The 27,529-nt window shown below is 36.9% G+C and overlaps 1 protein-coding gene across 6 annotated transcripts in view; it reads left to right on the forward strand.

Annotated features, from left to right (window-relative positions):
* Positions 1-27,529, forward strand: part of PPFIA2 (PTPRF interacting protein alpha 2) — a 338,209-nt gene that overhangs the window by 10,295 nt on the left and 300,385 nt on the right. For all 6 annotated transcript variants that reach the window (XR_009727817.1, XR_009727819.1, XR_009727818.1 and 3 more), the window contains exon 2: positions 1,417-1,667. Coding sequence is in view for 2 of the 6 variants with exons in the window: in XM_061369361.1 (XP_061225345.1) it covers positions 1,419-1,667 (249 nt within the window). In the remaining 4 variants the exon portion in view is untranslated. The remainder of the gene's footprint in view (positions 1-1,416; positions 1,668-27,529) is intronic.

Below are 27,529 nucleotides of genomic sequence, written 5' to 3' on the forward strand. Positions count from 1 at the left end.
TGACATTCTGTAACAGCTGGATCTTCCATTTTTCATAAATGCCACTTTCATAAGTTCCATTTTCCTACTTTGGAAAGCAGATCAGATTTAAGAAAATGTAGAGCTAATCCATCATAATAGTGAGAGTAAAATGGTGAGAATATTACACGATGACACATTTAACAGTGAAAATGTGTCTACCACGTGCCTTGTAGACAAAGATCATGTCCAGAAAGTTCACAGCAAACTTCTAAGTAAAATATTTTACTTTGATCCCACTTGTTGACATAAAAGTCTTCCAATAGTTACTAAAATAACAGAATATCCAGAAATTAACTCTTAAGTTGATTTAAACTTAAGGTTAATATAATTTAAGGTTAATTTAAACTTACAGTTATGCCTCATGTACTTCTTTAGTCAAACTAGAAAAACTATTTCTAAGTCTTTGGATGAACGTCATTGGGTAGATGTCATCTATTATTAACACAATCTTTTTTTTTTTTTTTTAATCTGAGCTTTGAGACCTCTCCTATCTTTGGAGTTGTTTTTTTTGTTGTTGTTGTTTGGGGGTTTTTTTGTTTGGTTTTGGGTGGTTTTGGTTTTGCTTCCTTGTTTGCTTGCTTGGGTTTTTGTTTTGTTCTGTTTTTTTCTCCCGTTTGCTGGACCCAGTATCTCATAGCATAAGCTTCTCCCCATGTGTGAACTAGGGTTTGAGATTTAAATAAGAAGCTTTATAATTGAAGAATGGGACTAGATGATACTTGCTCTGCTTAGGACTGGTTTTAGGAAAGCAACAACAGTGGTTCTGACCCTGGTAATTCAGGGATGGTAATTAACAGTGAGTTTTTAGTTTTTGACCTCTTACTGAACAAGCTCACTGGAGAATAATTTCCCCCAAGGGTGGGAATAACTACATAGAAAAATAGATTAACCTGGCATTGTTAAGGCAGCATGATACTGGATCAATGGTTAGCCTAAGCTGTACTGTAGAAATGCCTAGAGCAGAACAAAATCTGGAAATTAATGGCAGCTGCTGGCATCAATACCAACAATTCAACAATGACATTAAGAAAGGGGAGAAAATCAATGATAAAGGAAACTAAAATTCAGAGGAAGTCTTTTCTGTCATTTTAAGAGAGCATTATTTGCAAAACTATTAGTTTAAAATATTCCGCTACCCTCCATCTCCTTCCAGTCATTCTTCTCTCTGCTTAGGAAGCACATTCAAAGTCCTTGCTGTGTGGAATTAGTCACTGTATTTAATCCCTGTCTATTGACGATCTGATTAACATGGAAAGCACAAAGTTGAAAGAGGGAACAATGCAATAATCTGCTGTGTCCATGTGACAGAGTTAATTTCTCTTATCAAATCCCTTCAAATGTTTTTCTGCTGAAGAACTTTCCCTTGATTTGTGGTTGTTTTTTTTTTTTTTTAAGAAATGATGTGTGAAGTGATGCCAACGATAAATGAGGACACCCCGATGAGTCAACGGGGGTCCCAAAGCAGCGGCTCGGACTCGGATTCTCACTTTGAGCAGCTGATGGTGAACATGCTGGATGAAAGGGACCGTCTCCTTGATACTCTTCGGGAGACACAGGAAAGCTTGTCACTTGCACAGCAGCGCCTACAGGATGTCATCTACGACAGAGATTCTCTCCAACGACAGCTGAATTCAGCACTGCCTCAGGTATGTAGTTTATAAAGATTTTGGGTTTGGTTCACCAGTTTTCTACTTAATGCTCCTTTAATCCTAATCAATATTTATTCCTTAAAGCCCAAATTCTGCTCCCATCGAGGTTGGCTGCAGAACTCCTATTGATTTAAGAATACTTGGTTTGACCTCTTTGGGTCCTGTCTTCAGAGTAGGAGTAATGCTGTTGACTTCAAGGAGACCAAGATGAAAGCCTGTAGCTACTGGTTCTTTTGGCTGTTGCACTAGCATTTACAACAGATGCAGGACCATTTAAATTAAAAATCAAATGATAAGAATGAAAAAAAAAAGAGGGTGTTTCTAACAAACAAGTAATGAAACTAGCTTATATAGGTTAAATAAGGTACTACACAAAACCACATGAACCAGTGATATTTGTGTTCATTAATTTTTAAATAATTACATAAATCTCATTACCTAAAATTACCTTGGTCTTTTTTAGGAACTGCAAAATTAATTACTTAAGTAAAAATCATAATACGATATTATATTTCATTATATCAATATTATTTTTTCAATATACTAGAATGAAAACCAAAGAAACATCTTAGTTCAGTCCTGCCAGAGGTCTGAAATACACCATCACTGAAACCACAGTTTTTCCCCATGCTAATTTATTTGTGCCTCTGAACTGCCACTTACTAAAGAATTTGATGGTAGCCATGAGAGCCTGGCCGTACATGTCTTGGCAAAGTCATAAACCTGTCAGGCAGTGGTTAGAGAAAAAGGAAGACAGATTCAGTTGTGTGATTAGAGTAAGGAGATGGTAAAGATGAATTAGTGAGAAAGTTTTTAAAGACAGAAGATGAAAAAGGCACCCACTGGAGTAGGGAACAGAAGCAGTTGCTGAAGGACTAACCCCTGTAGGTTATTGGAATATCTTGGGATAGAGCTGAAAAAGAGAGAGACTTTAATTATTTGAATAATAGAATTACCAGTTTCAGCAATAGCTCCAGGCAATAAGAATGACTACACTTGGCTTGGGTAAATCAGAAAGGAGTAGCCGTGATCTTGGTATACAGTAGAATCAAGCTGTTCTGGGTTTGTTGAGGTTTGGGGTTTTTTTTGTTTGTTTTTCTCTAACCTCTGGGCAGCTGCGCTTCTATTCCACTGATATCTTTTCATAGCAGAGTGTAAGAAATAAGTGAAACACAGCATAGATCCTTTATTCAAAGATTTATTGCTAGAAATCTGATGAAGAGAGGAGGTTCTGCATCTGTGAACCTTCATGGGGTGTGCCACTTAGTACAGAGGCGCTGTCAGCCTGTAGTGAGGTATTTCTGTTGAGCTATAGCAGATGTATAACCCTTAATGTTTCTGTGTCTCACATAAGCAAAACTGCTAAAATGCAGGAGACTAGCTAAGGAAAATAATATTCATAATAAATGTGATAAAGAGCCTAAAAGAAATGGGAATTCTAAGAAACTGGATCATGATATTATTTCAATCTTTTTTTCTTCTAGTAAATGTTGGTATTGTGTGTTTTTGGATGGTAGCCGAATACCCCCTAAATGTAATTGTTTTGTCAGGTGATCACTTTGCACTACCTTGTACTACTAAGCATGCATATTTCAGATCGTATTCATTATGTATCTAAATGGAGATGTGTGTTTCACATGACAAACTGTCTGACATACTGCTTACACTTTTTAGAGCAGAACCAGATTTTTTTTCTCATCAATTAGGTTGTCTAGAATCTTCATGTAAGTAATTCAATGCTTCTATAAGCCTGTAACAGTCTAGTAATACAGTCTTCCAAGAAAATAACTTCCTTATGACTGCTGTACTATTTAGCTTCCTTTATGGACTTGAAATATTCCAGTACCTTTATAATTTTTTTTCTGTTTATAATTTTATGAATGACAAGCTTGCATTGCTAGCAGCCTGACATATGCTGCTATGACCCCATGAAAATATGCTGCCCAGTGCTTTTATTGTGGAGAGAGGAAGAATTCTGTGTTCATTTGATTTAATAGAAGAATTCATAAATATATGATGACTATATGAGAATTATTATTTAGTTATAATGTTACATCTAATAAGTCTTGCTTTATCAAAAAATATTTTTAGCACTTGTTTTCTTTAGTGAGTAAGAAAGAGTAAGATAATTAGTAAGGTAAATAATAAAAGAGAGGAAAAAAAATCAGTTACAGAAGAGATTGAATGGAAGGAAGAGGCTAGTAGTAGTAGTAGTTATGTTTGGGGAGCATGCCAGTAGAAATTTTAGTTGACACGAAACTGAGTTGAACAGTTACCTAAGGGAATGAGTATGATAGTACATAAGGATGAGTAACAGAGATGGGATGATGTTGCGTGGTACAAAGATTAGGGCTCTATATCTAGCAGTTAACAAAAGTTTGTGTTCTGACTTTTTAGGTAGCAGTAGGAGACAGGGAAAGTACATGTTGGACAACAGTTGTGGACTGCCTATGGGAGGTGGGTGTGAAAAAGATGAGTATCATTCTCAAATGTATTACATAAGAGATTTCTATGAGAAGTAGAGGAGAATGCAGTTAAAGTCTGGTTTGAACCTTTCTGCCTGGGTTTTTGTTCAGTAATGATTTAGACAAACCTTAAATTGGAAGAGATTCAGGAAAACAGTGCTAGAGCAAAGAGGCAATAACACCTTCTGTGTGAAAAGACTAACTGGAGTTTTCTTACTTCTGGGAAAAACTGAGGTGAGGGGGGATACGCATTATTTCATAGGTTTTCTTGGAGAAGCAGGAAGATGGAGTGACTATGTAAAGAGGGAGGAAAGAGTTTAAGCCAAAAAATAATGTTGATGGAAGAAAAAATGAATATAGGGTACCATGAGTAAAGATATTGTCATTCATCAGAAGGTCTTGAATTACCAAGGAATGACATTCAGAATCCCTCTTTTTTAGACAGAGTGAAAACCCAAAAATGTTTTCAAGATCAAGCTGTTGTAAAAGATATTTATGTATCATAGTACCTTTGGTTAACCTCTGAACTTGACCCAGAACACCCCTTCCTGTTCTTTATTTCAAAATTTACTGTGGAGACATTTTACTTTGTGTGGGATCGCTCACACAAAGAATGAAGCATGAGTCTGAATACTTTTACTAGAACCGTTAAGAGTTACGTGATAGTACGGTTAAGTTGAGAAGCATTCTGTGCAAAATAAGTTTTCTGATAGTAAGAATCTAGTTCACAAGTGGTCTTGTTCTTCCCAAAGCTGCCTGTTGACAGCGGAAGCCTCTAAGGAAAGTGTACTTAAGTCTATGCTGCATGCACCCTTACGAAAAGCATTTATTGTATTTAGGTCATGACTCTTGAGACCAGAAAAAAATAATAAATTGCTAAATACAGTATAACTGTAATGGAGAAGCATAGCATTTAAATACAGTATGTTTGTATTTTGTTGGAATATAATTAGGTCTTTTACTGTAGCTTAAAATGTGCTCTACTAAAAGGGTTAGGAACTAACTCCTGTGTTGAGTAGTGGAAAGAGTAAAATTTCAATTTACAACTTTCTCAAGCATATTTCATCATAGTCTTCTCTAAGCTAAATAGTCTAGAAAGTGTCACCTATGTTAGTCACCTTGTAAACAAACATGGAAGAAACACAGTTCCTGTTATTGGAAGACTTCCATTGAATCATAAGAATAATACAAGTTCCATGAATACTTACAAGAGTTTTACTTACAAAAATACATACTTACAAGAATGCATACAAGAGTCACAACAGTTGCAATAAATATGCTCTGATAAAAATGCCTAACTAGGCTTGTTTTGTGCTTGTTTTATTGTTTCATTTAGTCTTTAAAAAATAAGTTTCAAGGTATGGAAGATGCTGAGCTATTATTTATATGAAGATATAGGCCATCACTCTGTAGTCAAATATGTGTATTTTGTTCATGAATAATGCACTTGCTCAGTGATTTACTTAGAAATTAATCTAATATTTACAGGATCCCAGAATGGTTGAGGTTAGAAAGGTCACCTTATCCAACTCTTCTGCTCCAGCAGGGCTGGGAAGAAGGCTGCTGTGTCCTGCCTAGGACTGTGTGCAGATGGTTTTTGAGTATCTCTGAAGGCAGACTCTACAACTGCCCTGGGCAACCTGTGCCAGTGCTAAGTCACTCTTACAGTAAAAAGTGTTTCCTGATGTTCAGGAGGAACCTCTTGTGTCTCACAGTATCACAGTATGTTAGAGATTGGAAGGGACCTCAAAAGGTCATCTAGTCCAATCCCCCTGCCGGAGCAGGAACACCTAGATAAGGTTACGCAGGAACGTGTCCAGGCTTTGAATGGTTTTGAATGTCTCCAAACAAGGAGACTCCACAACCTCCCTGGGCAGCCTGTTCCAGTGTTCCGTCACCCTCACTGAGAAGAAGTTTCTTCTCAAGTTTAAGTGGAACCTCTTGTGTTCCAGTTTGTACCCATTTCCCCTTGTCCTATCATTGTTTGCCACTGAGAAGAGCCTGGCTCCATCCTCGTGACACTCCCCCTTTATATATTTATATACACTAATAAGGTCACCCCTCAATCTCCTCTTCTCCAAACTATAGAGACCCAGCTCCCTCAGTCTTTCCTCATAAGGGAGATGCTCCACTCCCTTAATCATCTTAGTTGCCCTGCGCTGGACTCTCTCCAGCAGGTCCCTGTCCTTCTTAAACTGAGGGGCCCAGAGCTGGACACAATATTCCAGATGAGGTCTCACCAGGGCTGAGTAGAGGGGAAGGAGGACCTCTCTCGACCTACTAACCACCCCCCTTCTAATACACCCCAGGATGCCATTGGCCTTCTTGGCCACAAGGGCACAGTGTCGGCTCATGGTCACCCTGTCGTCCACCAGGACCCCCAGGTCCCTCTCCCCTACACTGCTCTCTAACAGGTCGTTCCCCAATCTATACTGGAACCTGGGGTTGTTCCTGCCCAGATGCAGGACTCTACACTTTCCCTTGTTATATTTCATCAAGTTATTCCCCGCCCAACTCTCCAGCCTGTCCAGGTCTCTCTGGATGGCAGCACAGCCTTCTGGCTTGTCAGCCGCTCCTCCCAGCTTAGTGTCATCAGCAAACTTGCTGATAGTACACTCAATTCCCTCATCTAAATCATTGATGAATATATTAAATAATACTGGTCCCAGTAATGACCCTTGAGGCACTCCACTAGATACAGGCCTCCAACTAGACTCCGCCCCATAGACTCTCTCCTTCAGCCAGTTCACAGTCCACCTCACTACCTGATCATCCAGACCACACTTCCTCAATTTAGCTGCAAGGATGCTGTGGCAGACTGTGTCAAACGCTTTGCTGAAGTCAAGGTAGACCACATCCACCGCTCTGCCATCACCCATCCACCGTGTTCTTTCCTCATAAAAGGCTACGAGATTGGTCAAGCATGACTTCCCCGTGGTGAAGTCATGTTGACTGCTCCTCATAACCCTCTTATCCTTGATATGCCTTAAGATGGCACCAAGGATAAGGTGTTCCATTACTTTCCCAGGAATGGAGGTGAAGCTAACCGGTCTATAGTTACCCGGGTCCTCCTTCTTGCCCTTTTTGAAGACGGGAGTGACATTTGCTTTCCTCCAGTCCTCAGGCACCTCTCCCATTTCCCAAGACTTGGTAAAGATGATGGAGAGCGGTCTGTCAATGACCTCTTAAGGTCATAATAAGCCCATTGCTTATTGTATATTATATTACCAGAAACAGGGATAACAATGTGGCCCAGTCCTGTGGCTGTGCATGATGATAAAGTAGAACAACTTTGTGCACACATTAAAAGAGTTTCAGATGTTGAAATGAATCCTGCTGATTGTCAGTCAGGACAATTTCTCTGATAACTCTCAGTCTGTCAGTCTCTTTTTCCTGTCCTGCACTGCGAATTTATCTAGACATTACTGGGCTCATTATTAAAGGATTGATGAAAATGTGTAAGAACTTTTCACTCAGATGAGTTACTTTCAGTTTGAATCTGAACTAATAACAAAATTACACTGTGGATGATTCTGAGAAAATAAATTCCAAATGAAGTTTTCAAATACAATGGTCTGATTTTTAATTCAAATGTTTATATAATTTACTAAAAATACTAAATTCTTTTAAAGTCCTTTAAATCAAAATTTTAAAGTCAATGATGTTACAACAATTTTTTTTGATGTTTTTTATTTCACAAAATCAGCATATTTAAATTTTAAATGTTGCTAATGATCTTTTACACTTCAGAGCCTGACAGAGCTTTGAGAAATGCTGTTGCAAGGCCAAAAGGCCTGTTGATAATCACAATTTGAAAGCAGACGTCATAGGTGAAATATTATTGCAGGTGAAAATGGTAGACCATGTCTTGCATTCATTGACTAATACTTTGATATTTACAATAATACATTGATTTTGTTGAATACAAATTCTTTTTTTAGAGAAAATTCATAGATGATGGAGAGTTCATACCATCACTGACATTGCTGTACTTATGCTGATAAAATACCTAATTTTTCATTTACAAAATCTTCCTTTCATGTGTTTTAATCTCCTTTCCTGGGCAGTTGCTGGGTTTATATAAAGAAGGTTTAAGTTCCAGTTTCACTGAGCATTTATGTTATACAACAGTCAGTACTAAAGAATTAAAGTCAAACTTTCTTTTTGGTCTTGATAAGGAAGATCTTGGTAAGGAAGATAACATGGAAACGGCTCCATTTTCTTAATTTATTTATGTCTTCTTGTTTTTATTTCCAGCAACTTTGAGTGTATTGTGACTCCAGTGAATCTCTGTGGTGGAGGTCTAAGCACATATTCTTCAAGATGTTGCTTTTTTTTTTTTTTCCCTCTAATAAATATTAGTATTAGCAATACTTGAAAATTTGTTCTTTCTGGATATAGATAGTAGGATTGTTTGGGGTGTGAGACTGCAATGCTAAGAAGAATTTGTGATATACTTAGTACCCCATAGATTTTAGCTAAACTTAATTGTTAGCTACAAGGATTCAGTAATAAAATCAGTAATAGAAATATACTAGTAATCATTACATTTTTATTTCTTATAATAAGAGACCACTTATTTAGAAATGATTACTGGAGGCACGATAGAAGGGAAAAATCCAAAGAGGGAAATGTAATGACCTTGTTTTATTGAACCACTTTATGTAATTTGATCAATATTAAGCTTTAATAGGATTGTGATTAGAGAATTTTATTGATAGCCTTGCAGTTTCTTCCAATACTGATGGACAATTAATGTTTTTGCTGCCAGGGACAAGAAAGGTATTGGAAGACAACAGTAAGTCAGTAGGGTCTTATTCTGAGGTTGTATTTTCTGTTTAAATGTGTGTGAATATAGTGCATAGATGCAAAAAAATAACATACTATAAATAAGCATAGTGGTATAGTTACAGAAATAAAATAGCCCACCAGAAAAAAAAAACCCGACATGTTTTCAAAGAATTGAAAATAAATATTCTTTTAAGATTAGACACTTGCTAAGCAATCTCAGGAATTTGCTGTTTAGCTAGAAATAATAGTTTGACCCACAGTATTGTTCTTAAAATAGCTCTTGTTCGTGTGATGAAGATGGAATGATGGCTTTTCTTCTCGTTTGATTTCTTTCTGGCTTTCTGAAGAACATAGAGTACCAATAGCATCCTGTGTGTTTGAGTGAATAAGCAGTGCTTTTTTTTAAAAGTACTAAACCCTTTGTCTTGTACAAATGGCTTTTGTAAGGTCTCCATCAATTTTTTTATATTCCAAGGTAAAGCTTTTTTTGTTTTTCTTTTTACATTTCCACAGAATAATTAAAAAATAATTCCAAGAAGTGAAATGCAGATCCTGTCTCATGTGTCTGATGTGGAAGTTTCAAGTTTTTTATGCTGGATGCCCAGTGATGCACTTAGTATTCATGTGTAAAGTTTAATCTCAGTCGAGTGCTCGTTGCCATCTCTAGAAGATTTCCACTGTCTTAGAGAAGAGTTGTTCAGGCTTCTAAATAAAAATGTCTTCATTTTCAAGTGTTCTCAACTTCTGCAGATCCCACTAAAGTCAGTCCAAGAATCAAGTCTTTGTGACTTCCAAAATCAGCTTAGATTACTAAATATGAACATAAATCTTTTCTTAAATTGTAATGACACACTTCTGCTAGTTTAAGGTTTATCTCAACATATTAAGGTAAGCATATTGATAACATATACAAAAGACCAGATATTAAAAAGAACAATTCTAACAGGGTAAGTATAGAGGTAGATACATTCTGTTACAGAATTTAAATGTATCATGGAGAGACAGATATTTACCTATACTAACAAGTATTTGCTCAAAACCATAAAACTATGTTAGGGACATGATTTTTTCTAAAGTACGCATAATTTAGCTCTCACTGGAGTCTGTAGAGTTTTCCTGATGACTCTTAAGAGAACAGGTTTGCTGGTGGTGCTGAGTGTGTATAGTTCGCATGATCTCTGGGACTCTGAACTTCTATGGATAGATGTTAAGGGATCTCTGGGACTCTGAACTTCTACGGATAGAGGTTAAGGGACAGGTAGAGCAGTAACCTTATTTTATGTGATATCCTTTAAGATAAGTGTTTGTGTTTTTTTTCCCTAGTTAGAATCACATAATGCTTTATTTTTAAATTATTGTTGGTCTACTGCATTCTTTACCATGTATGAGTTCTAAAAAACATCCAATTATATTGTGACAGTCAGTTTGTTACGCCAGTCATCTGTCAAAACAGATAATTTAAATAAGTCTTGGAGACTTGCAGTAAGTCTGCTCTGTAGGTTGGTTTATTTGAAATGATGAGGTAACCAAATTACAGATTTTTTTTTCCTGAATGTTTGTTTTTTTTTGTTTGGTGTTTTTTTTTGTTTGTTTTTTCCCTCATGAGAGTCTAAACAGCTGGGAACATAATGATAAATAAATGAAAAGAGTAATAATGAAAATATAATGCACAAATCGCCTCCAGCATGTCTACAGTTTCATGGGTAATCCAGAAGTATGGGCACATGCATGGAATGCAGTGTTTCTTGAAATGCATGCAGTTGCTTCTAGAGTTCTTTGGACGTTTTTTTTAGACTTATCCTGGTGAGTTAAGGAAGAAATATTTAGGGGCTTCTGGAAATAGTTGGGCATGATGGGGCTTTTAGAATAAGTTTGGATTTGGCAAGACAATTTTTAATTGTTAATTTTTAGCTTGCCTAGCTAAGCAAATGTGCATATTTTCACTATGCCGAAATCGAAAGTGTTCCTTGATGTTCTCACTATCAAAACAAGACTCATAAGAGTATTTCAGTCAGTGGTGTGAAATTTTTATTGTATTTTTTTCAGTTATAATGACTAATAGTGTCATTATAGAAATATAGGCATTGAACATTAAGATAAAGAGTATATTCAGAAAATAGATTTTCTGATCTCCTGAAAAATAAAGTTACTCTTTCTTTGGTACTAAGAATAAAGTGCCATCTGGAGGAATGTGCTTTGGAGACAGAATGCAGAGATTATTTTTAAATTATATTTAGTGTATATTTATACACTAACTTTGTGTATTATACTTCCTTTGCTTAGTAATATAAAATTAAAAAATAAACATTGACAATGGAAATAATAAGTATGCAAGAAACTAAGAAATGCTGAACAAATTTGCAGTTATTTCTTTTTAAAAGGTGAAGGATGAATGCTATCTCATGTAATTGGCGCATAAGCACATTGTTGTAGGTTTTTTGGTCCAAAAAGTGCAGAAGACAGTACTTCTGAAATAATGAACACTACATAGATATAATTACCCCTGTTCGAGTAATATGTTATTAGCAGTAGAATCTTGGTACTAGAAGTATCCCAAGAAAAGAGGCTGTTTTAAGATAGAGAATTTCTTAACGTTCAGTAATTTATACATGTTCATATCAGATCCAGATACCTGACTATTATATGAGTTGTTGGCTTTATCTGCTATAAACTAACACAAAATTTGTCAGCCAAAACATATTTAAAGTTCTAACACTATGTGGAGAACAGATCGATTGACTTATCCCAGTTATACTGTTTTATTAATCAGCTACGTTCTGTGGCTCATTTTCTTTTCCATCTAACTGCTTAGGAGGTTAGCTTTACTACAAATTCAGCTGCTTCCTTTATTAAGAAAGACATGTGGTGTTTGGTTTTTTTTCTGTAATCCCGCTGATCCTTTTTCAGGTCTGTACTGCTGCTACTTCTGGTCACAACTGTGGCATGCAGTTACAAGAATACGCTCAACTATCCAATAATATATTGCATGCATAGATTCCTTCCCTCCAGAGACTCGATATTTGGATAATATAGGTGGCTTTGAGGATGTATTGTTCACTTAAATTCATAATTAAAAAAATAATCAAAAATTTCAAGAAAAGCTTTCAAGAAATAGCACACTTTTTCACAAAATTAGACATGTCTATGCATTTATAAATTCTCAGATTAAGTCTTCAGAAATAATACTCTGCATGGGCAGATGGTTTTATTTCAGTGCAGATAGAAACTTCTGCTTATTTAATAAGGATCAGTGAAGATTATTCAGGAGCCTACCTTTAAGTCTGAAAAATTGATAATCTGATTTCCAAAATAAATGGCTACACAAGAGCACAAATAATGTGTGCATTTGCTGCTAAAAACATCACTATATATTTCTGATTTCACTATTTCATCTGGTTACAATTCTTTATTTTCAGTTGTGCTTGAATCTGAATCAGTTATTTTCTGTGTGAATGCATCCTTGATAATTTTGCTTCTTACGTATGTATTGCAGAGCTATGATAGCTAAGATTACAAGAAGATCAATGGCAATTTAAGGTAATACAAGAAAATATCAATATTTTGATGTATGCTTGAAGATACAGAAAAATAAATTTTTCTTGCTGGTCATTATTTGTGTTCTCAGGCATTATAGAAAGTGAAGTGAGAAGAATCACTTTTTCTCTGGATACAATATACCAAAGTACTTGCCTCCTAGAATACTAGCAGGTGACTATGAAACACCTGAAATGCTATTTGTCGTAACCCAGTGCGGCATTTTTGAGCCCTTCATTATGATGTCTCTTTGTTTTCTAAAGTAACTTACCAATATTACCTAATTTGAATGGTGATAATGGTATGCTAATAAACCCTTTAAAGAAGCCACAAAAATGACTTAACAAAGTCGGCTTAAAACCATAAAGATCTAAAACCATACAGATGGTTTTAGATCTCATTCTCCACTTGAGAAAAAAATTCATGTTTCCTACTGATTATTCAAACAAAAACATAGTTTATTTGAACTCATATAGCAATGATCTGAAAGTAAACCAGAAATTTTCTACACCTGTACACAAAGAACTGTTTTAGCTTTACAGTTCTTTGATCTTTGCAGAGTTCGGAGGGTGACTACCAACAGAATAGAGGCAATTGTTGCCAAGTTCATAACACCTAGTGCTCATTTCTAGGGTGCACACACACCAGCTGCTCACAAAGGGATGTCAAAGCAAAGGCCTAATAAAATGAGTAACAACAGTACTGAGAGATCTCGGGAATGCTTTCTCAGACTTCTACCATTTGCAACTGAGGGCAACTTTTTAACTTCAGCTTGTATGCTGTTCCTGAGATAGAAGCAAAGTGTTTGTGCTCCAAAATTAGTGCAGTCAATTTTGAGCCACTGTAAAATTAAAAAAATAATAACTAAAAAATATCATGGACTTCCTCCTACTTTTTAGGTTATAGAATCATAGAATAGTTAGGGTTGGAAAGGACCTTAAGATCATCTAGTGCCATCCCCCTGCCATGGGCAGGGGCACCTCACACTAAACCATGCCACCCAAGGCTCTGTCCAGCCTCGCCTGGAACACTGCCAGGGATGGAGCATTCACAGACTCCCTGGGCAACCCATTTCAGTACCTCACCACCCTAACAGGAAAGAACTTCCTCCTTATATCCAATTTAAACTTCCCCTGTTTAAGTTTTAACCCGTTAGCCCTTGTCCTATCACTACAGTCCCTAATGAAGAGTCCCTCCCCAGCATCCCTGTAGGCCCCCTTCAGAGGCTGGAAGGCTGCCATGAGTTCTCCACGCAGCCTTCTCTTCTCCAAGCTGAACAGTCCCAACTTTCTCAGCCGATTTTCATATGGGAGGTGCTCCAGTCCCCTGATCATTCTCGTGGCCCTCCTCTGGACTTGTTCCAACAGTTCCATGTCCTTTTTATGTTGAGGACACCAGAACTGCACACAATACTCCAGGTGAGGTCTCACGAGAGCAGAATAAAGGGGCAGGATCACCTCCTTCGACCTGCTGGTCACACTCCTTTTGATGCAGCCCAGGATACGTTTGGCTTTCTGGGCTGCAAACGCATACTGAAGCCGGCTCATGTTCATTTTCTCATCGACCACCACCCCCAAGTCCTTTTCTGCAGGGCTGCTCTGAATCTCTTCTCTGCCCAACCTGTAGCTGTGCCATCAATTTGTCACTTACGATACCACCAGCTGGTATCCTCACCTTCACAAAGATTTAAATTATACGAAAAATTAGTCTTGCCTATCACGTTTTCAACATTGTATTGTTGAAGAAAGTATTCATGTATTTGTAAGTATGCTGGTCTTGTACATGAGTGTGTTTGCATGCAAGCAATGAATAAAGAAAAGAATGCCTACATTATATGAATTAAGTACAAGCTACTGATCCAGGTGCACTCAATCGGAAAACAGATGTGACTTAAGTCCAGTAACAAGTTAAATTTAGTGGAGTTATCTGTTCAAGTGTTTTCTCCAAGTAAGAATGAAAAGATAAAAGGTATTGATACTACTGATTAAAAAATACTTTCTGGTTCCCTTGATGACTGTGCTTTTGAGAAGAGCAAGAGCACATTTTACATCATCACTGCAGAATTGTTCTGTTGTCATTTTTGCACAGAACATATCCTTGAACAAGAACATAACTTCCCTACCTCCTCTTTTTCCGTGAGTCAGTTGTGACTCATTATTGTTGTACATTGTCCTCCAAAAGTGAGTTATTTTATGAGTATAAAGTGTGTGACACAAGTCAATCACCATGGATATTATTTGAATATTCACATGGAAGGTTGTACATTAACAATTTTAACTGGCTTGTGACAACTTATTTGAAAAGGATGATGCTCTATAAGCCAAAGATAAGTAGCATATTTGGTTTTCTGACAGAGTGATTACTTCGTAATGTAGTAGTATAGGTTACATATTTTGATGACGTTATATCCTTAGTGTCCTTCAGGACCCTTCTTTCAGTTTCTAGTAGTGAAATCAATATTTTATCCATTTAGACTTCTATTGAAGATTCAGGTTCCCTTCCATTATGTCCAACATTTTCCCCAAAAAACTTCTGTAGCTTGTTGCTTCTGTAAATAATTTTTATATTCATAATATGCAAACTTGTTGGAAGCAGTTTTAGTAAGTTATGAGAGTAGGTTTACATGGGATATTTAACTTCGATTTTCTATTAAAATTCATTTGCTACTGCACTAAGGTTTCTACTGATTATTAGTAAGAAAAAAAAGATTTAAAAAATACCCCAAATAATCTAATTGCATAATCATAATGTAAAATGTTATTTATTATTTAAAATATTTTTTTTAAAATCATTATAGTTTGGATTTTCCGTGGAAATAAAATATCTAGAATATTTTCAGTCCTTTTTTCCAATATTTTATAAGAATATTTTGGAACAGTTTAGTATAAATTCATCTTTGAAAAAATAATTTATTGAGCAAAAAATAAAATTCTGTTTTAGGAGCAGAGGTTACATTTTATGGAGAAAGAAATTATTCACTAAAAATTCTTTTTTTTTTTTTTATAGCCAGACTTATTTTTCAGACCATATCATGACTGATATTGTGAAGGAAAAACCTAGCATTAAAAAAATCAAAGACTTTTTTACAGACATTGAAAAATTTTTGAACACCTTAATGTCAAGTTTTGGGGATTTGTCTGGGTTTTGTTACCAAGGAAATCAGAAAAAAAACAAACACTATAGTGCAAAAGATAAAAAGTTTCTTAGAAATTAAATTTTAAAAACAATTAATTGCTAAACTTTAATTTTAAAGCAGTTAAATCTGCATGAGCATATTCTGTTGCCATTGTCTATATCACTGAATTTTTCTCATCTGTGTAAATATGATTCCAGAGAGAAGAGTAGCCCATTTTTGGTAATGATTACTTTAGGAGAATATACCACATACGTGCTTTTCTCTCTCTCCCTTTTTTTTTTTTGCAAGACCAAAGATAAGTATTTTATGAAGGTGTAAAAATTCCTATCTGTCCGTTTCGCTTTTGTTCTAGTAAAGCAACGAATGATGGTTATTTTGCCTTCCATTGCAATTATGTCTCATTATCTGTCTTCCTGAAAAATGCTTCCTGGTCAAACATGTCGATTGCAGCTTTATTTAGTATTGCTTAGTAGTAGAGTTGATTGCCTCTGTTCATAGCTTGAGAGATAAAGACAAGAAAATTCCATGGTGTGGTTTGATGTCTGTAATTCTACCTGTTTTAAAGGCAAAATATTTAGAAATAAGGAGGACATGCTTCTATTTAATTAGGTTTTCTCTGGTTTAAAATCAAATACATTTCCTCTTTTTTTTGTCTTTTGTTTGTTTTGTTGTTGTTGTTTTGGGGGGTTTTTTGTTTGCTTTTTTCTTTTTAATTAAACTGAGCCTATATGCCCATATAGGTTTCCAATAGTTAGATATTTTGCACCTGGTTTACTTAGGAAACTGTCAGTGGATTATTTAAGGATCTTTCTCTGCCATCTACCATCTAACCAGTTTAGTCTCCTAACCCTTTGTCTCCAAAAGTAATTAATACACTGCATTTGACATTAGTGGCTTTATTTTTGAGTCAAATTCATGATGGAAAATCTTTTCTACAAGATGACATATACTGACCTTTTGGTTTGGAAATCTAATATTCTGTTTGGGACTTCAGAGACAACTGGCTGTTAGGAACTTCTCTAACTGCAAGGGACTGTTTCTTTTTAAGCTTCGGATAGAGATCTTTCGAAGCTTATTTTGCACATTCTGTAAATGTGCAGTTCAGTGAACTAAAGCAATATGTTGCAGTTCCATCTGTATTTTGGGTATAGCAAGAATTGATGACCTTATTTCTCATTTAGTAATCATGAGGTACTCAACATTACTGAGCACATGGAGAGGCAGGTTAGGAGAACAGACTGGTTGAAAGGCTTGTAACTTCAACAAAACTGCTGGAGGATATTGGGGATAGAATACAGGATTTTCTCTAAATTCCTGCCTTATGGCATTTTTGTGGAGAGTTTGGTTTCCACTAATTGAAGCAGGTTATCAATATACATCTCAAAATATAAAATTTAACGTTTCATACTTTTTCATTGTTCTATACCAGTGTTAAAATGTTATGAAAATTAAAATGTGATACAGCAAAGGTTGGTTTTTTGGTTTTGGTTGTTTTTTTTTTTTATTTGCAACCAATTTGTTGGTAGGAATGTCCCTGAAAGAACAAAATTCTTAATTTTTCTAGCTATCCCCTATAGAAAATGACTCTTTCACACCATATGAAATGGTCTGCTCTGCAAAAATTGAGAAACTTAGATTTTTTTCCTCTCTCAAATAGATAACATTAATTCCACGATTACTTTCATTAAAAAAATTTAAAACATTTTGACAAAGTTAATCTGCATTGCTGTAGTAGGACTGAGGAACAATTGCATCAGTGAGTGAGGAGACAACCCACAGTAGATCATTTGTTACATTCTTTGTCCAGGGTAACCTACCTGGCAGGATCATTGCAAGCAAATCAAGTCACCTTACAACTGCATTCAGTCAGTGGTGAACAGATTACCTTTACAGATTGTGGATATGCTTTTCTTGTTCTAAGTGTCTCCTGCCTCCTGCAAAGTGAAGCCTGGGATGGGGAAGCATCGCATTTTTATTTATCTTAATGAAAAAGATCTAAAATATCCCAAACCCTGTATTTCTCATGTATTATATGAGTAACCAAAATATTAACCATTGTTACGTCATTTCTATTTAGTTTTTATTTTTTTTGTAATTATTTTTAAAGTGATTATAACAAGACAATATCTAATCAGAGAACATAGGTTTGGTTTTGTTTGTTGGTTTGTTTGTTTAATTAGAGGAAATAGCAGCCATATTTTGAAAGACCAGCTTTGTTTGGAAGGTATAACTTGTGCTTACATGATAGATGCACATACAATTCTTTCTGATAAGTTACAGATAATGTAACTTTGTGCTTCTGCGTGCCTACTTGCGAATATAAATAGAGCAGTGAGGAACAGTGGTATTCACATTTGCTTCTACTAATTCAGTCTGCAGAAATAGTTTGAAGATACAAAAAAAGTGGGACTGTATAGTTGGGAGTCTATACTTGTGACTGCACAGCAAGAAAATGAGTCTTGTAAAACAAAGATACTGAACTGTGATTTAGAAAAGCTAAGGAGTGCTTAGGTCTGCCTCTGAAGTGCTGTTTAACCATAGGTCAGTCATAAATTTGCTGTTCATCGAACCTCCAAAATGGTTTTCTTTCTGTTTCTTTACCTTTTTAATGTTTCTCAGGTGTAGCCCAGGCTTTGATCTGACTGGCTCACTCATTTCCTCTGTCACTCAAAAAACCACAGTGTCTCTATACATACCTGTTGTAGTAAAGATTTTAAGTTACTTTTGAAAGGGGTGATGGGGAGCAAATTAGTGTTAACAGATACAGAAAGAACCTGTGCAAGACTAGGAAAATTTCATGGTTGTGCTGGATGACACTAAGTGAAGCTGAAACTTCTGATTTATGCTACAGAACAATGAGCACTGTAGGTTTTAGGTTGTGGAAACTGCTCATGAGATATCTAAGAAAGCAATATTTGCATTTCATTGCTTCCTTGGTTGGTACATTGCACAGCTGAGTATTTTGAAAGATGTACAGTACATTTTTCAGTATTCAGTTTAGCAGTAAATATTAATACTTGTGCAGCAGTGACTCTCAAGGAATGGAGCTATGTATTTTTATTAATGTATAGTAATTAAATAATTTACATTTACAAATTAATATGCTTTTTAAATCCATCTTTATGATCACAGAAAAATTTATACAGTGTGTATATACAGCAATTCCTCCTTCATATTTGTTGTGGTTTAAGCCCAGCTGGCAACCCAGAACCATGCAGCCATTTGCTCAACCCTCCCTACCCTCCTCCCCCCGCTCCTGCAGGCATGGGGAGGAGGATCGAAAGAATGTAATTCCCAAAGGCTGAGATAAGAACAGTAACTAAGGTATAACACTACTACTGCTACGACCAATAATAATAATGATAAGGGGAGTAACAAGGGAAGAGAATACAACCGCTCACCACCTGCCGATTGATACCCAGACCGACTGGAGCAGTGGTCTCACCCTTCCAGGTAACTGCCCCCAGTTTATATACTGAGTACGACGTGCTGTGGTATGGAATACCTCTTTGGTTAGTTTGGGTCAGGTGTCCTGTCTCTGCTTCCTCCTGGCTTCCCCTCCTGGGTCAGGTGTCCTGTCTCTGCTTCCTCCTGGCTTCCCCTCCTGGGTCAGGTGTCCTGTCTCTGCTTCCTCCTGGCTTCCCCTCCTCCCTGGCAGAACATGAGACTCAAAAAGTCCTTGATCAGAGTAAACATTACTGAGCAACAACTAAAAACATCAGTGTTATCGGTGCTGTTCCCGGGCTGAAAGTCAAAAACACAGCGCTGCACCAGCTACTAAGAACGAGAAAAATGACTGCTACTGCTGAACCAAGGACAATTTTAATACTGATTCAGTCATTGATGCTATTCAGGTTCATGGTAGGACCAAAGAAGTCTTTGTGTTTGTAGTTTCCCAGTATGGGTATATACATTCCAGGTTTTCTTGCTTTTCATCAAGCTTTCTCGGAAATATGCCTCTTGTGTTGAAGGCTTTTTGCAAGTCTTGTATTTTTGCATCTTTTGTCTGTTCCATTTAGGTATCTGTTAATTTTCTGCTTAGTTTAAAATAGAGTCTTAAAAAAAAGGAATGGTTTGTTGTCTTTTCTGATCGTCACTCATAGGTGTGTAATATTTCGAGCTGTCTTAAAGCAATTAAACATAGCCACAGATATATATGCTGAAATAGCTGAATAATAAAAAAGTAAAGCTTTAACAACACTGGTTAATGCAAAACTGTGTGGGGAAAATGATTTGCATTGCTGTTAAATGGGTGTGTTTAACACGCACGTTCATTTAAGTCATATGCGATCTTGCCATATTTCTATAGTTTTTCATTCAGTATTCAAGCAAAAAATACAAGATTAGCTTTCAAAGTTGTGGCATTTCTATAATAATTGTTGTATTTTAAATATTAGCACATATTTAGTGTGGCTGTGTGGTATGTAGATTTTTATCACTTCATGATTTTAAAAAAATACAAATAAATAATGCTGTGGATGTTTTAATCTTTTGGACAGTTAGTGTCTAGCTGCTAGAAGATCTGGGGTCTCCCTGGGATCTGGGGTTCTGCCAGGGCAGAGCCTGGCTCCAGGACCCATCCCAGCCCCATTCAGGAACAGGGCAGGCAGGGGCACTGGGGCAGTCCCAGCCCTGAGCGTCAGACATCTCCCTGGGGATGGGGACAGGCCAGATGTGAGCCTGGCAGAGGGGGACCCATGGCTGGGCAAGGTCGAGTTGTGAGGAGCTGGAGACCGGCTCTGTTGCAACACTGCTGGGGCAGGGGCTGATGGTCCCACGGGCCAGAAACGGGTGCTGGGCTGTGGGGGGAGCCCCAGGGAGGGGTCAGGGAAAGTCAGGGCCAGTGATGACCTAGGGACCCCCAGCCTTTATTTATAGAGTTGTCAAAGGAAAGGAAAAAATCTACAAAAACTACTATTCTAACTTTTAACTGGTATTCTGTGGTTCATAGAATAAAAACTTTAGTGTATTTTTCCAGTTGATAACATTGTGGACTCATGAATTTATGAAGTAATATGATTCCACTACTTGAACTGGGCTGTGGGAGATACAAATATATTGTGAAATGAGAAGCCTCATTATTTTACATGTATGAATGGCTCCTGCTTTGCAATTAATTTATTTTTGTGTATTTATTTGCAAATTTCAAATACGTAATTTCGAAGGAGTTTCCCAATTTAGTTTTCACATTGACAGATTGAAAAACTGTGATTTTGCATTATGTAGCAACTGGTAGGTTCTTCTGTTCAGCCTACAGGCTTCAAATAACTGGTAGAACAGCTCTTTTTTGATGAAGCAGGACCCCTTGGGGATTGCAGATAGTTAAAATTCTCAGGAGTTTAAGAAAACTTAAATTCTGACACCCAGAGACTTAAAAATCCTTTGGCTGCCTTTTTAAACTCTGATGGCAGCAAGATGATGAGCCTAATTATATACGCGTGAGTAAAGGAACTGCATAAATTAGTGTGATGAGTTACCAGTACACAATTAGGTGATAACTGAGGTTTCTTAAAGATCGTAGAATCATAGAATCATAGAGTAGTTAGGGTTGGAAAGGACCTTAACACCATCAAGTTCCAACCCCCCTGCCATGGGCAGGGACACCTCACACTCTAAACCGTGTCACCCAAGGCTTCGTCCAACCTGGTCTTGAACACTGCCAGGGGTGGAGCATTCACAACCTCCCTAGGCAACCTATTCCAGTGCCTCACCACCCTAACAGGAAAGATTTTCCTCCTTATATCCAATCTAAGCTTCCCCTGATTAAGTTTTAACCCATTACCCCGTGTTCCATCACTACATTCCCTAATGAAGAGTCCCTCCCCAGCATCCCTGTAGGCCCCCTTCAGATACTGGAAGGCTGCTATGAGGTCTCCACACAGCCTTCTCTTCTCCAGGCTGAACAGTCCCAACTTTCTCAGCCGATCTTCATATGGGAAGTGCTCCAGTCCCCTGATCGTCCTCGTGCCCCTCCTCTGGACTTGTTCCAACAGTTCCATGTCCTTTTTATGTTGAGGACACCAGAACTGCACACAATGCTCCAAGTGAGGTCTCACGAGAACAGAGTAGAGGGGCAGGATCACCTCCTTTGACCTGCTGGTCACGTTCCTCTTGATGCAGCCCAGGATACGGTTGGCTTTTTCACTGAGATTTTAAAACAAAAATACTTCTCAACTAAAATGAGTCTTGAAATTCCTTCATATGGGCTATATATTAATCATTAATATCCTAGTGAACTTGGTCACAGATGATCTTATCTAGTGGTTTAGAGCTTAACGATCTGGAGGTGTTCTTGTTGTTATAACAGAGATACTTCATGTCATTACTTGACTGAAGGGATATAATGTACTTAGGTTTATAAGCCATTTAGGATTTTTACCGTCTTTGTCACATCAGGGGTTTAGTCATTGTCTAACATGCAGAAAAAACAACACTTCCTTTAATAAGGAAGAAGAAAATAATAAGAAAAAATACAGTATATTGTCCCTATAAATGATGTTTAATGTGTACTTTAACACTTTCAAATGACTGCCTTTCCTTTCTAAGCATTTTATGTTGGTGGGATACCATCTTAATGAGACAGCCCTAATTATAAAAGTGTCACTTCTGGAAATGAATAAAAAATTTCATTAAGAGCTCAGTGATTATATTTGTGAAGATTGTCTAGTGAATTTAAGTTGCAAAGGTACATGATGCTCTTAAGTGGTAATCTTACATATTTTAATAAGTGTATAATTCTGAATAATTTCAAGGAGATTGTTAAATTCTATGATACCATTAAAGATGCTTTTAACACAATAGATTGTTCATTCCTGATTCATTGTCAGCTTCCAAATATAATTGGAAAACAGGTATAGGTTAAATCACTTGAGAGCTGGGTGATTAACCTAGTTAGCAGGCTCATACAGTCATTGCTGTTCCACATAACAGCAGTCAGATGGGCATACATAAGTAGGGTGACTTTGTGTCCTGGTGGGACAGATTGCCCTCGTTCTTTGGGGCATCTGCAGCATCCCTGTTAGTTTCACTGACTTTAAGAAATGGCCCAGATCCTTAAAGGTTATCTTTTGCCTGATTGCTTTTGATTCCTTAAAAGAGGTTAACCTACTAATGTACTGTTAAGCACAACCAGACTTGTTAACTAAGCCTCCAGTCTTCCTTTGCGAGCCCTTTACCTCAACTGTCACATCACTGGCTTCAGTTAAATACTCCTCAGTGTGCCAGTAATCAGCTCAGAGTGGCTAACAGCTGCAGTCTCTGCAGCCAGCAGCCTACACTGCTGCAATTTCTTGGGAAAGGGACCTTGATTCTCATCTAGTCATTGTCCGTTTTGGGGGGAAATTAAAACCCTGTAATTTTGGTTCACTGCTTTAATGATAAAAAATACAAACCTGATATAAAATGTAGGTCTCTAGCATACCATACGTGTTTTTTTTTTACTGCCTATAGGCTGGCCAAACAAGTATAATTTCAGAGAATATATGTGTTTTTTGGCTTCTCAGGCTGCTTAAAACTGATGCTGAATTAGGTACGTGAGGTCATAGAGCACAGTACGTTATGTTGGCTGTTCATGTCTAGGCAGAGTTATGCAAATATATATAATTTCACAGTCTGTCATCTTTCTCCTGAGTGAATTTATTTCAAAAGAAATAAATCTTTTGGTCTTTTCTAGTCTGAAATCATAACTTGGCTTCTAGTCTAGGTCACTTGTTTTGTGACCAGCCACACTAAGGGAATGCAGTTGCGTGTGAAGTAAAGCTAACTTAGGAGTAGAATTATCTGAATTTGTCTTCCTGATTTTGTGGGCTTGTAGTAATAGTCACATGAAATTGAACAAACTAAAAAGAAAAAACAAAACACAAACAACAAAATCTGTCTCATCACCAAGTCTTCGGTAAATTTTCCTTCTCCCTAGAGGGTGAACTCGATATCCAGAGTACATAGGTGCTTTTTATATACACGTATACCGTTATCACAGAAACACTCTAAGTGGACTGTTACCATTGGTACCAGGACCAAACCTCTGGCAAAGCAATATGTTTTTCCAAAAACCTTTGAAGTATAGGCTTAGGAAAAATGTTAATTAAGGGTTAGAATCAGTTAGAATCTGAAATGATAATCTAATTTATTAAACACCTTGCCAGCTTCTGAAAGGCTGAATATGGTCATCAAAGTCAACCAGAAGAGAGGACAACAAAATTTTAAAACGCCATCTCTATTGATTTATTTTTTTCCAGACTGTGTTGGGGAACTGAAGTCACTGGGTCAGATGCAGTGACATCCTGATGTAAAATGTGTCTAAAATATTTTGGTTTTCTTTTTCTTTTCAAAATTGGCAGTTTATTAATAAGCTACCTCCTATTTTCAGACCCATTGGGAGTATCTGCATTTTAGATGCTGAAATAATATTGTAAACAGCAAAACATAATTTCTTGTACAAATTAAGATTAACCTTAATCTGTAAAAACAGATACAGACAACACTTCTGCTTTCTGATGGACTCACTAGTCTCCTAGCTAGCATGACTTACTGCTTGAGGTAAGGCTAATTTGGACATGAGGTAAGATTCTTTGAGCAGAGTTAGAGATGATAATGCATCATTGGTGAGGGAGTAAGAAAAAATTGTCAAGGAATTTGGTAGATTCCTAATGTTTTGAAGTTAAGGAGTTTTTTTCCGAAAAGGAAAACTTCGTATTTTTTCAAGTTTTCTCAATAAAAATATCCTTGCAGTGAAAAGCATATTGCTCCAAAATGCTGGGAAAGGAGAAGGTAATAATATGAAGTTATGTCAAATGAAGCTGTAGATTGGCCATGTAGATAAGAAACGCTTATTGCAAGACAGTTTACTTAATAATGAAAGGATGGAAAATGACATGATATATTCTTAAGTACTGAAAATAAAAATGTAAAACCTAAACTGAAAAGGGACATGTTTTGAAGGAACAAATGAAGTTTGCAACTGATGGTTGTCATGGTTTAAACCCAGCCAGCCAGCTCACTCACTCACTCCCCACCCCTTTTCCTCCCTCTTTCTTTCCTTCCCCCCCCCCCCTTCCCATTCCCAGAGGGTTGGGGAGTAGAACTGAAAGAATGCAACTCTCACGGGTTGAGATAAGAACAGTCCAGCAACCAGACCTCTTTGGTCAGTTTGGGTCAGGTGTCCTGTCTCTGCTTACTCCCGGCTTCCCCTCCTCCCTGGCAGAGCATGAGACTCAGAAAGTCCTTGGTCAGAGTAAACGTTACTGAGCAACAACTGAAAAATCGGTGTTATCAGCACTGTTCCCAGGCTGAAAGTCAAAACACAGCGCTGCACCAGCTACCAAGAAGGAGAAAAATTGACTGCTACTGCTAAGCCCAGGACAATGGTGAAAGATGTAGTACAGTATCAAATAATGATATTAGAAACTCTAAATGTGGAAGGGATCCTGTGGTATGCTAGTGCTTGATAATGTTGCAAAAAATAAAATGTTACAGAGGTCAGATAGCCATAAAATTTAGAATGAGCATGAATCCCACATGCCATGAAAAAAACTAATGATTTTGTTTTCCATGAAATTGGAATGGGGGGGTTAGCCTGCACGCAAATAAAAGTTTAGACAATCTTGAATGTAATGGAAAAAACTGCTGTAATGCAAATAATTTTTTCTAAAAGAATTTCCTATAAAATGGTGTAATAATAAAATGTAGCTAGTATCATAGCAACTATGTGAGTGAATATCAGAGTAGGCATGTTACTGTTTCATTGATTGTTTATGATGATACATTGTGGGTAGGAAAATGAATATGAACTTTCCAAAAGGTTGAGTTACATTTCTTCATCTGCATAAAATCGTAAAAGTCTGAACTCTGAAGGTCTGCCTAAACCATTATGTGGTTTTTTTGAAAAGTCTATGTGAGGCTTCTGTAAAAAGAAGTATTTTATGAAAGTCCACCAATAATAATTCTTGGCACAAAATCAGCCATTCGGTTGGTATGCTGTGAAGCATAATGGCTATGAGAAAGGCCTACAGGGGGAGGACAGTAAACTGGAAGGAAGTCACACTGATACTTAAAGGCACAACTTAAAGCATTACAAAACAAAAATAAAAATCTAATGAGCAAAATGGTTCCATTGTGGATCAGTGGTTCATCTGTTGTTGCTTTGTAACCAGTTTGGTTTCAGGGCCCTGAATGTTTTAATGTGTTGTAATGGTACTCTGCATCAAAAAGTTTCCCTATTCTGTGCCTTTTGTTTCTCTGTTATAAATTATATATCAGTATTAATGAAATAAAGCTTTCTCTTTAGATCATATTTTTACCATGGTATGGGAACAGAGAAGTGGTAGAGTCTGCCTCAAACACAAACCCTGCTCCTGCCATCCCACTTTACTTCGCATGTGCCTAAAGCAAATCCCATGGGCCTTGGTATAAATAGAAACAGCAGCTTCATGAAGTGTTCAGACTTATGTTGTTTGTTTATGAAATGAGAACGTGACCTATTTCAGAGATGCAAAATTGCCTGGTTTAGAAGGAAGTAGTTTCACAATTCAAGTAATTTTGATAGTTTAGTTATTTTATAAATGTTATATTATTATCTTGGATTTCTGTGGATTTGCTTTGATATATTTTACTCATTTTAAAAGTGAATGCAAAGTATCTGACGATCAAGAAATGAGCAGAAGGATATTTGACATTACTGATTTGTATCTCAGCCTCATTGTGCATTTTTCTTCCTCAGGTTTTTGATTTATTGTTTTCAACCCACATCAACAGCTGTGTGACACAGTTACCTCCAGGTCCCTTTAAATTATAGATATGTGAATGTTTAATTAAAAAAGAAAAAAAGTGCTTCTGGCACATAATATATGGATATGCTCCAGTGCAGATAAAAATTGTAATATGTTTTGGTGAAGGTTCTTTGCATAAGAAAAGCATTATTTGTGAATGTCATGAAGTACTAATTAATATTAATTTAAAAGTGGCTGGTGATGGAGTGAAAAACCATTGTTAGAAACTGATTTGGAATGAAGTCAAAGGTGCTTTTTTCTTTTATTTTTTACTTATTTGTAGAAAACAGACTTCTTGTATCCGAGAAAGACTTGATTTGCATATTCTTGAAAGGTAAAGGAGCATGGGGATGGCTAGCTACAGCTGAGTGATGTCATAAAGGGAGTCAGTAGCCAACTGGCAAGCGGAAAACAAGGCCTTCAGGAAGAAGTTTGGTGGGCTAGCTGGTTGCGGACTGCTGCCGTGTGTCAGGAAGCAAGTTGGCCTAGCCTGAGTTACTACTTTGGAAAGAGCCTGTTATCAGATGGTTTCCACTGTCAAAAGGATGTTTTTTACCCTCAGTCTACTTACAGGTAAAGGAGCTTCAAAGTGGGATCCTGCAGCACCGGAATTGTTTTTTCTTGAAGAAGTTACTTGAGAATAGCAGAAGGAATAACAGGGAGTGGTTGAAAAACTGTTATAGCTGCTCTCATGTTGGTTGTAGAGCAGACTTGTGCTTACCTGCTGGCTCCTGTGGGACTAGTTACTGAAGTCTGAGTAATACGTCAGCAATGGTGTTTTGCCATGAAAGCAGGAAGGTGTTGCTGGAGATCTGTTGTGTTCATTGTGAACTACTGGATAATGAAGTAGTGAGATGGTGTCCTGTTGTATTATTGTCACACTTCTACCTTAACAGTTAATGCCTCAGACTTTTTTTCCCCAGTACTTCCCTCTGTTAATGCTCTTTGCTTCATTGCTCATTTGCTTTCTTGGGGCAGCACTGATGTTTTCATTATCTCAGATTAATTTAACAGTGCTCCATGCTGATTTAACTATAGCTACTCTCATTTTTTAATAAAAGTTCTTAAGCATGGTTTTTCAGGTACAAATTTACAACAGTATATTTTAAAGGTTCCTATTTTCATTTTGATCTTCCTTACTGTAAAACCCAAAAGAATCTATACCTG

Source organism: Neopsephotus bourkii, unplaced genomic scaffold (genome assembly GCF_033783945.1).
Source record: "Neopsephotus bourkii isolate Nb327-2 ecotype Australia unplaced genomic scaffold, CSIRO-AGI_Nbou_v1 NB_1493, whole genome shotgun sequence".
NCBI classification, from domain to species: domain Eukaryota; kingdom Metazoa; phylum Chordata; class Aves; order Psittaciformes; family Psittacidae; genus Neopsephotus; species Neopsephotus bourkii.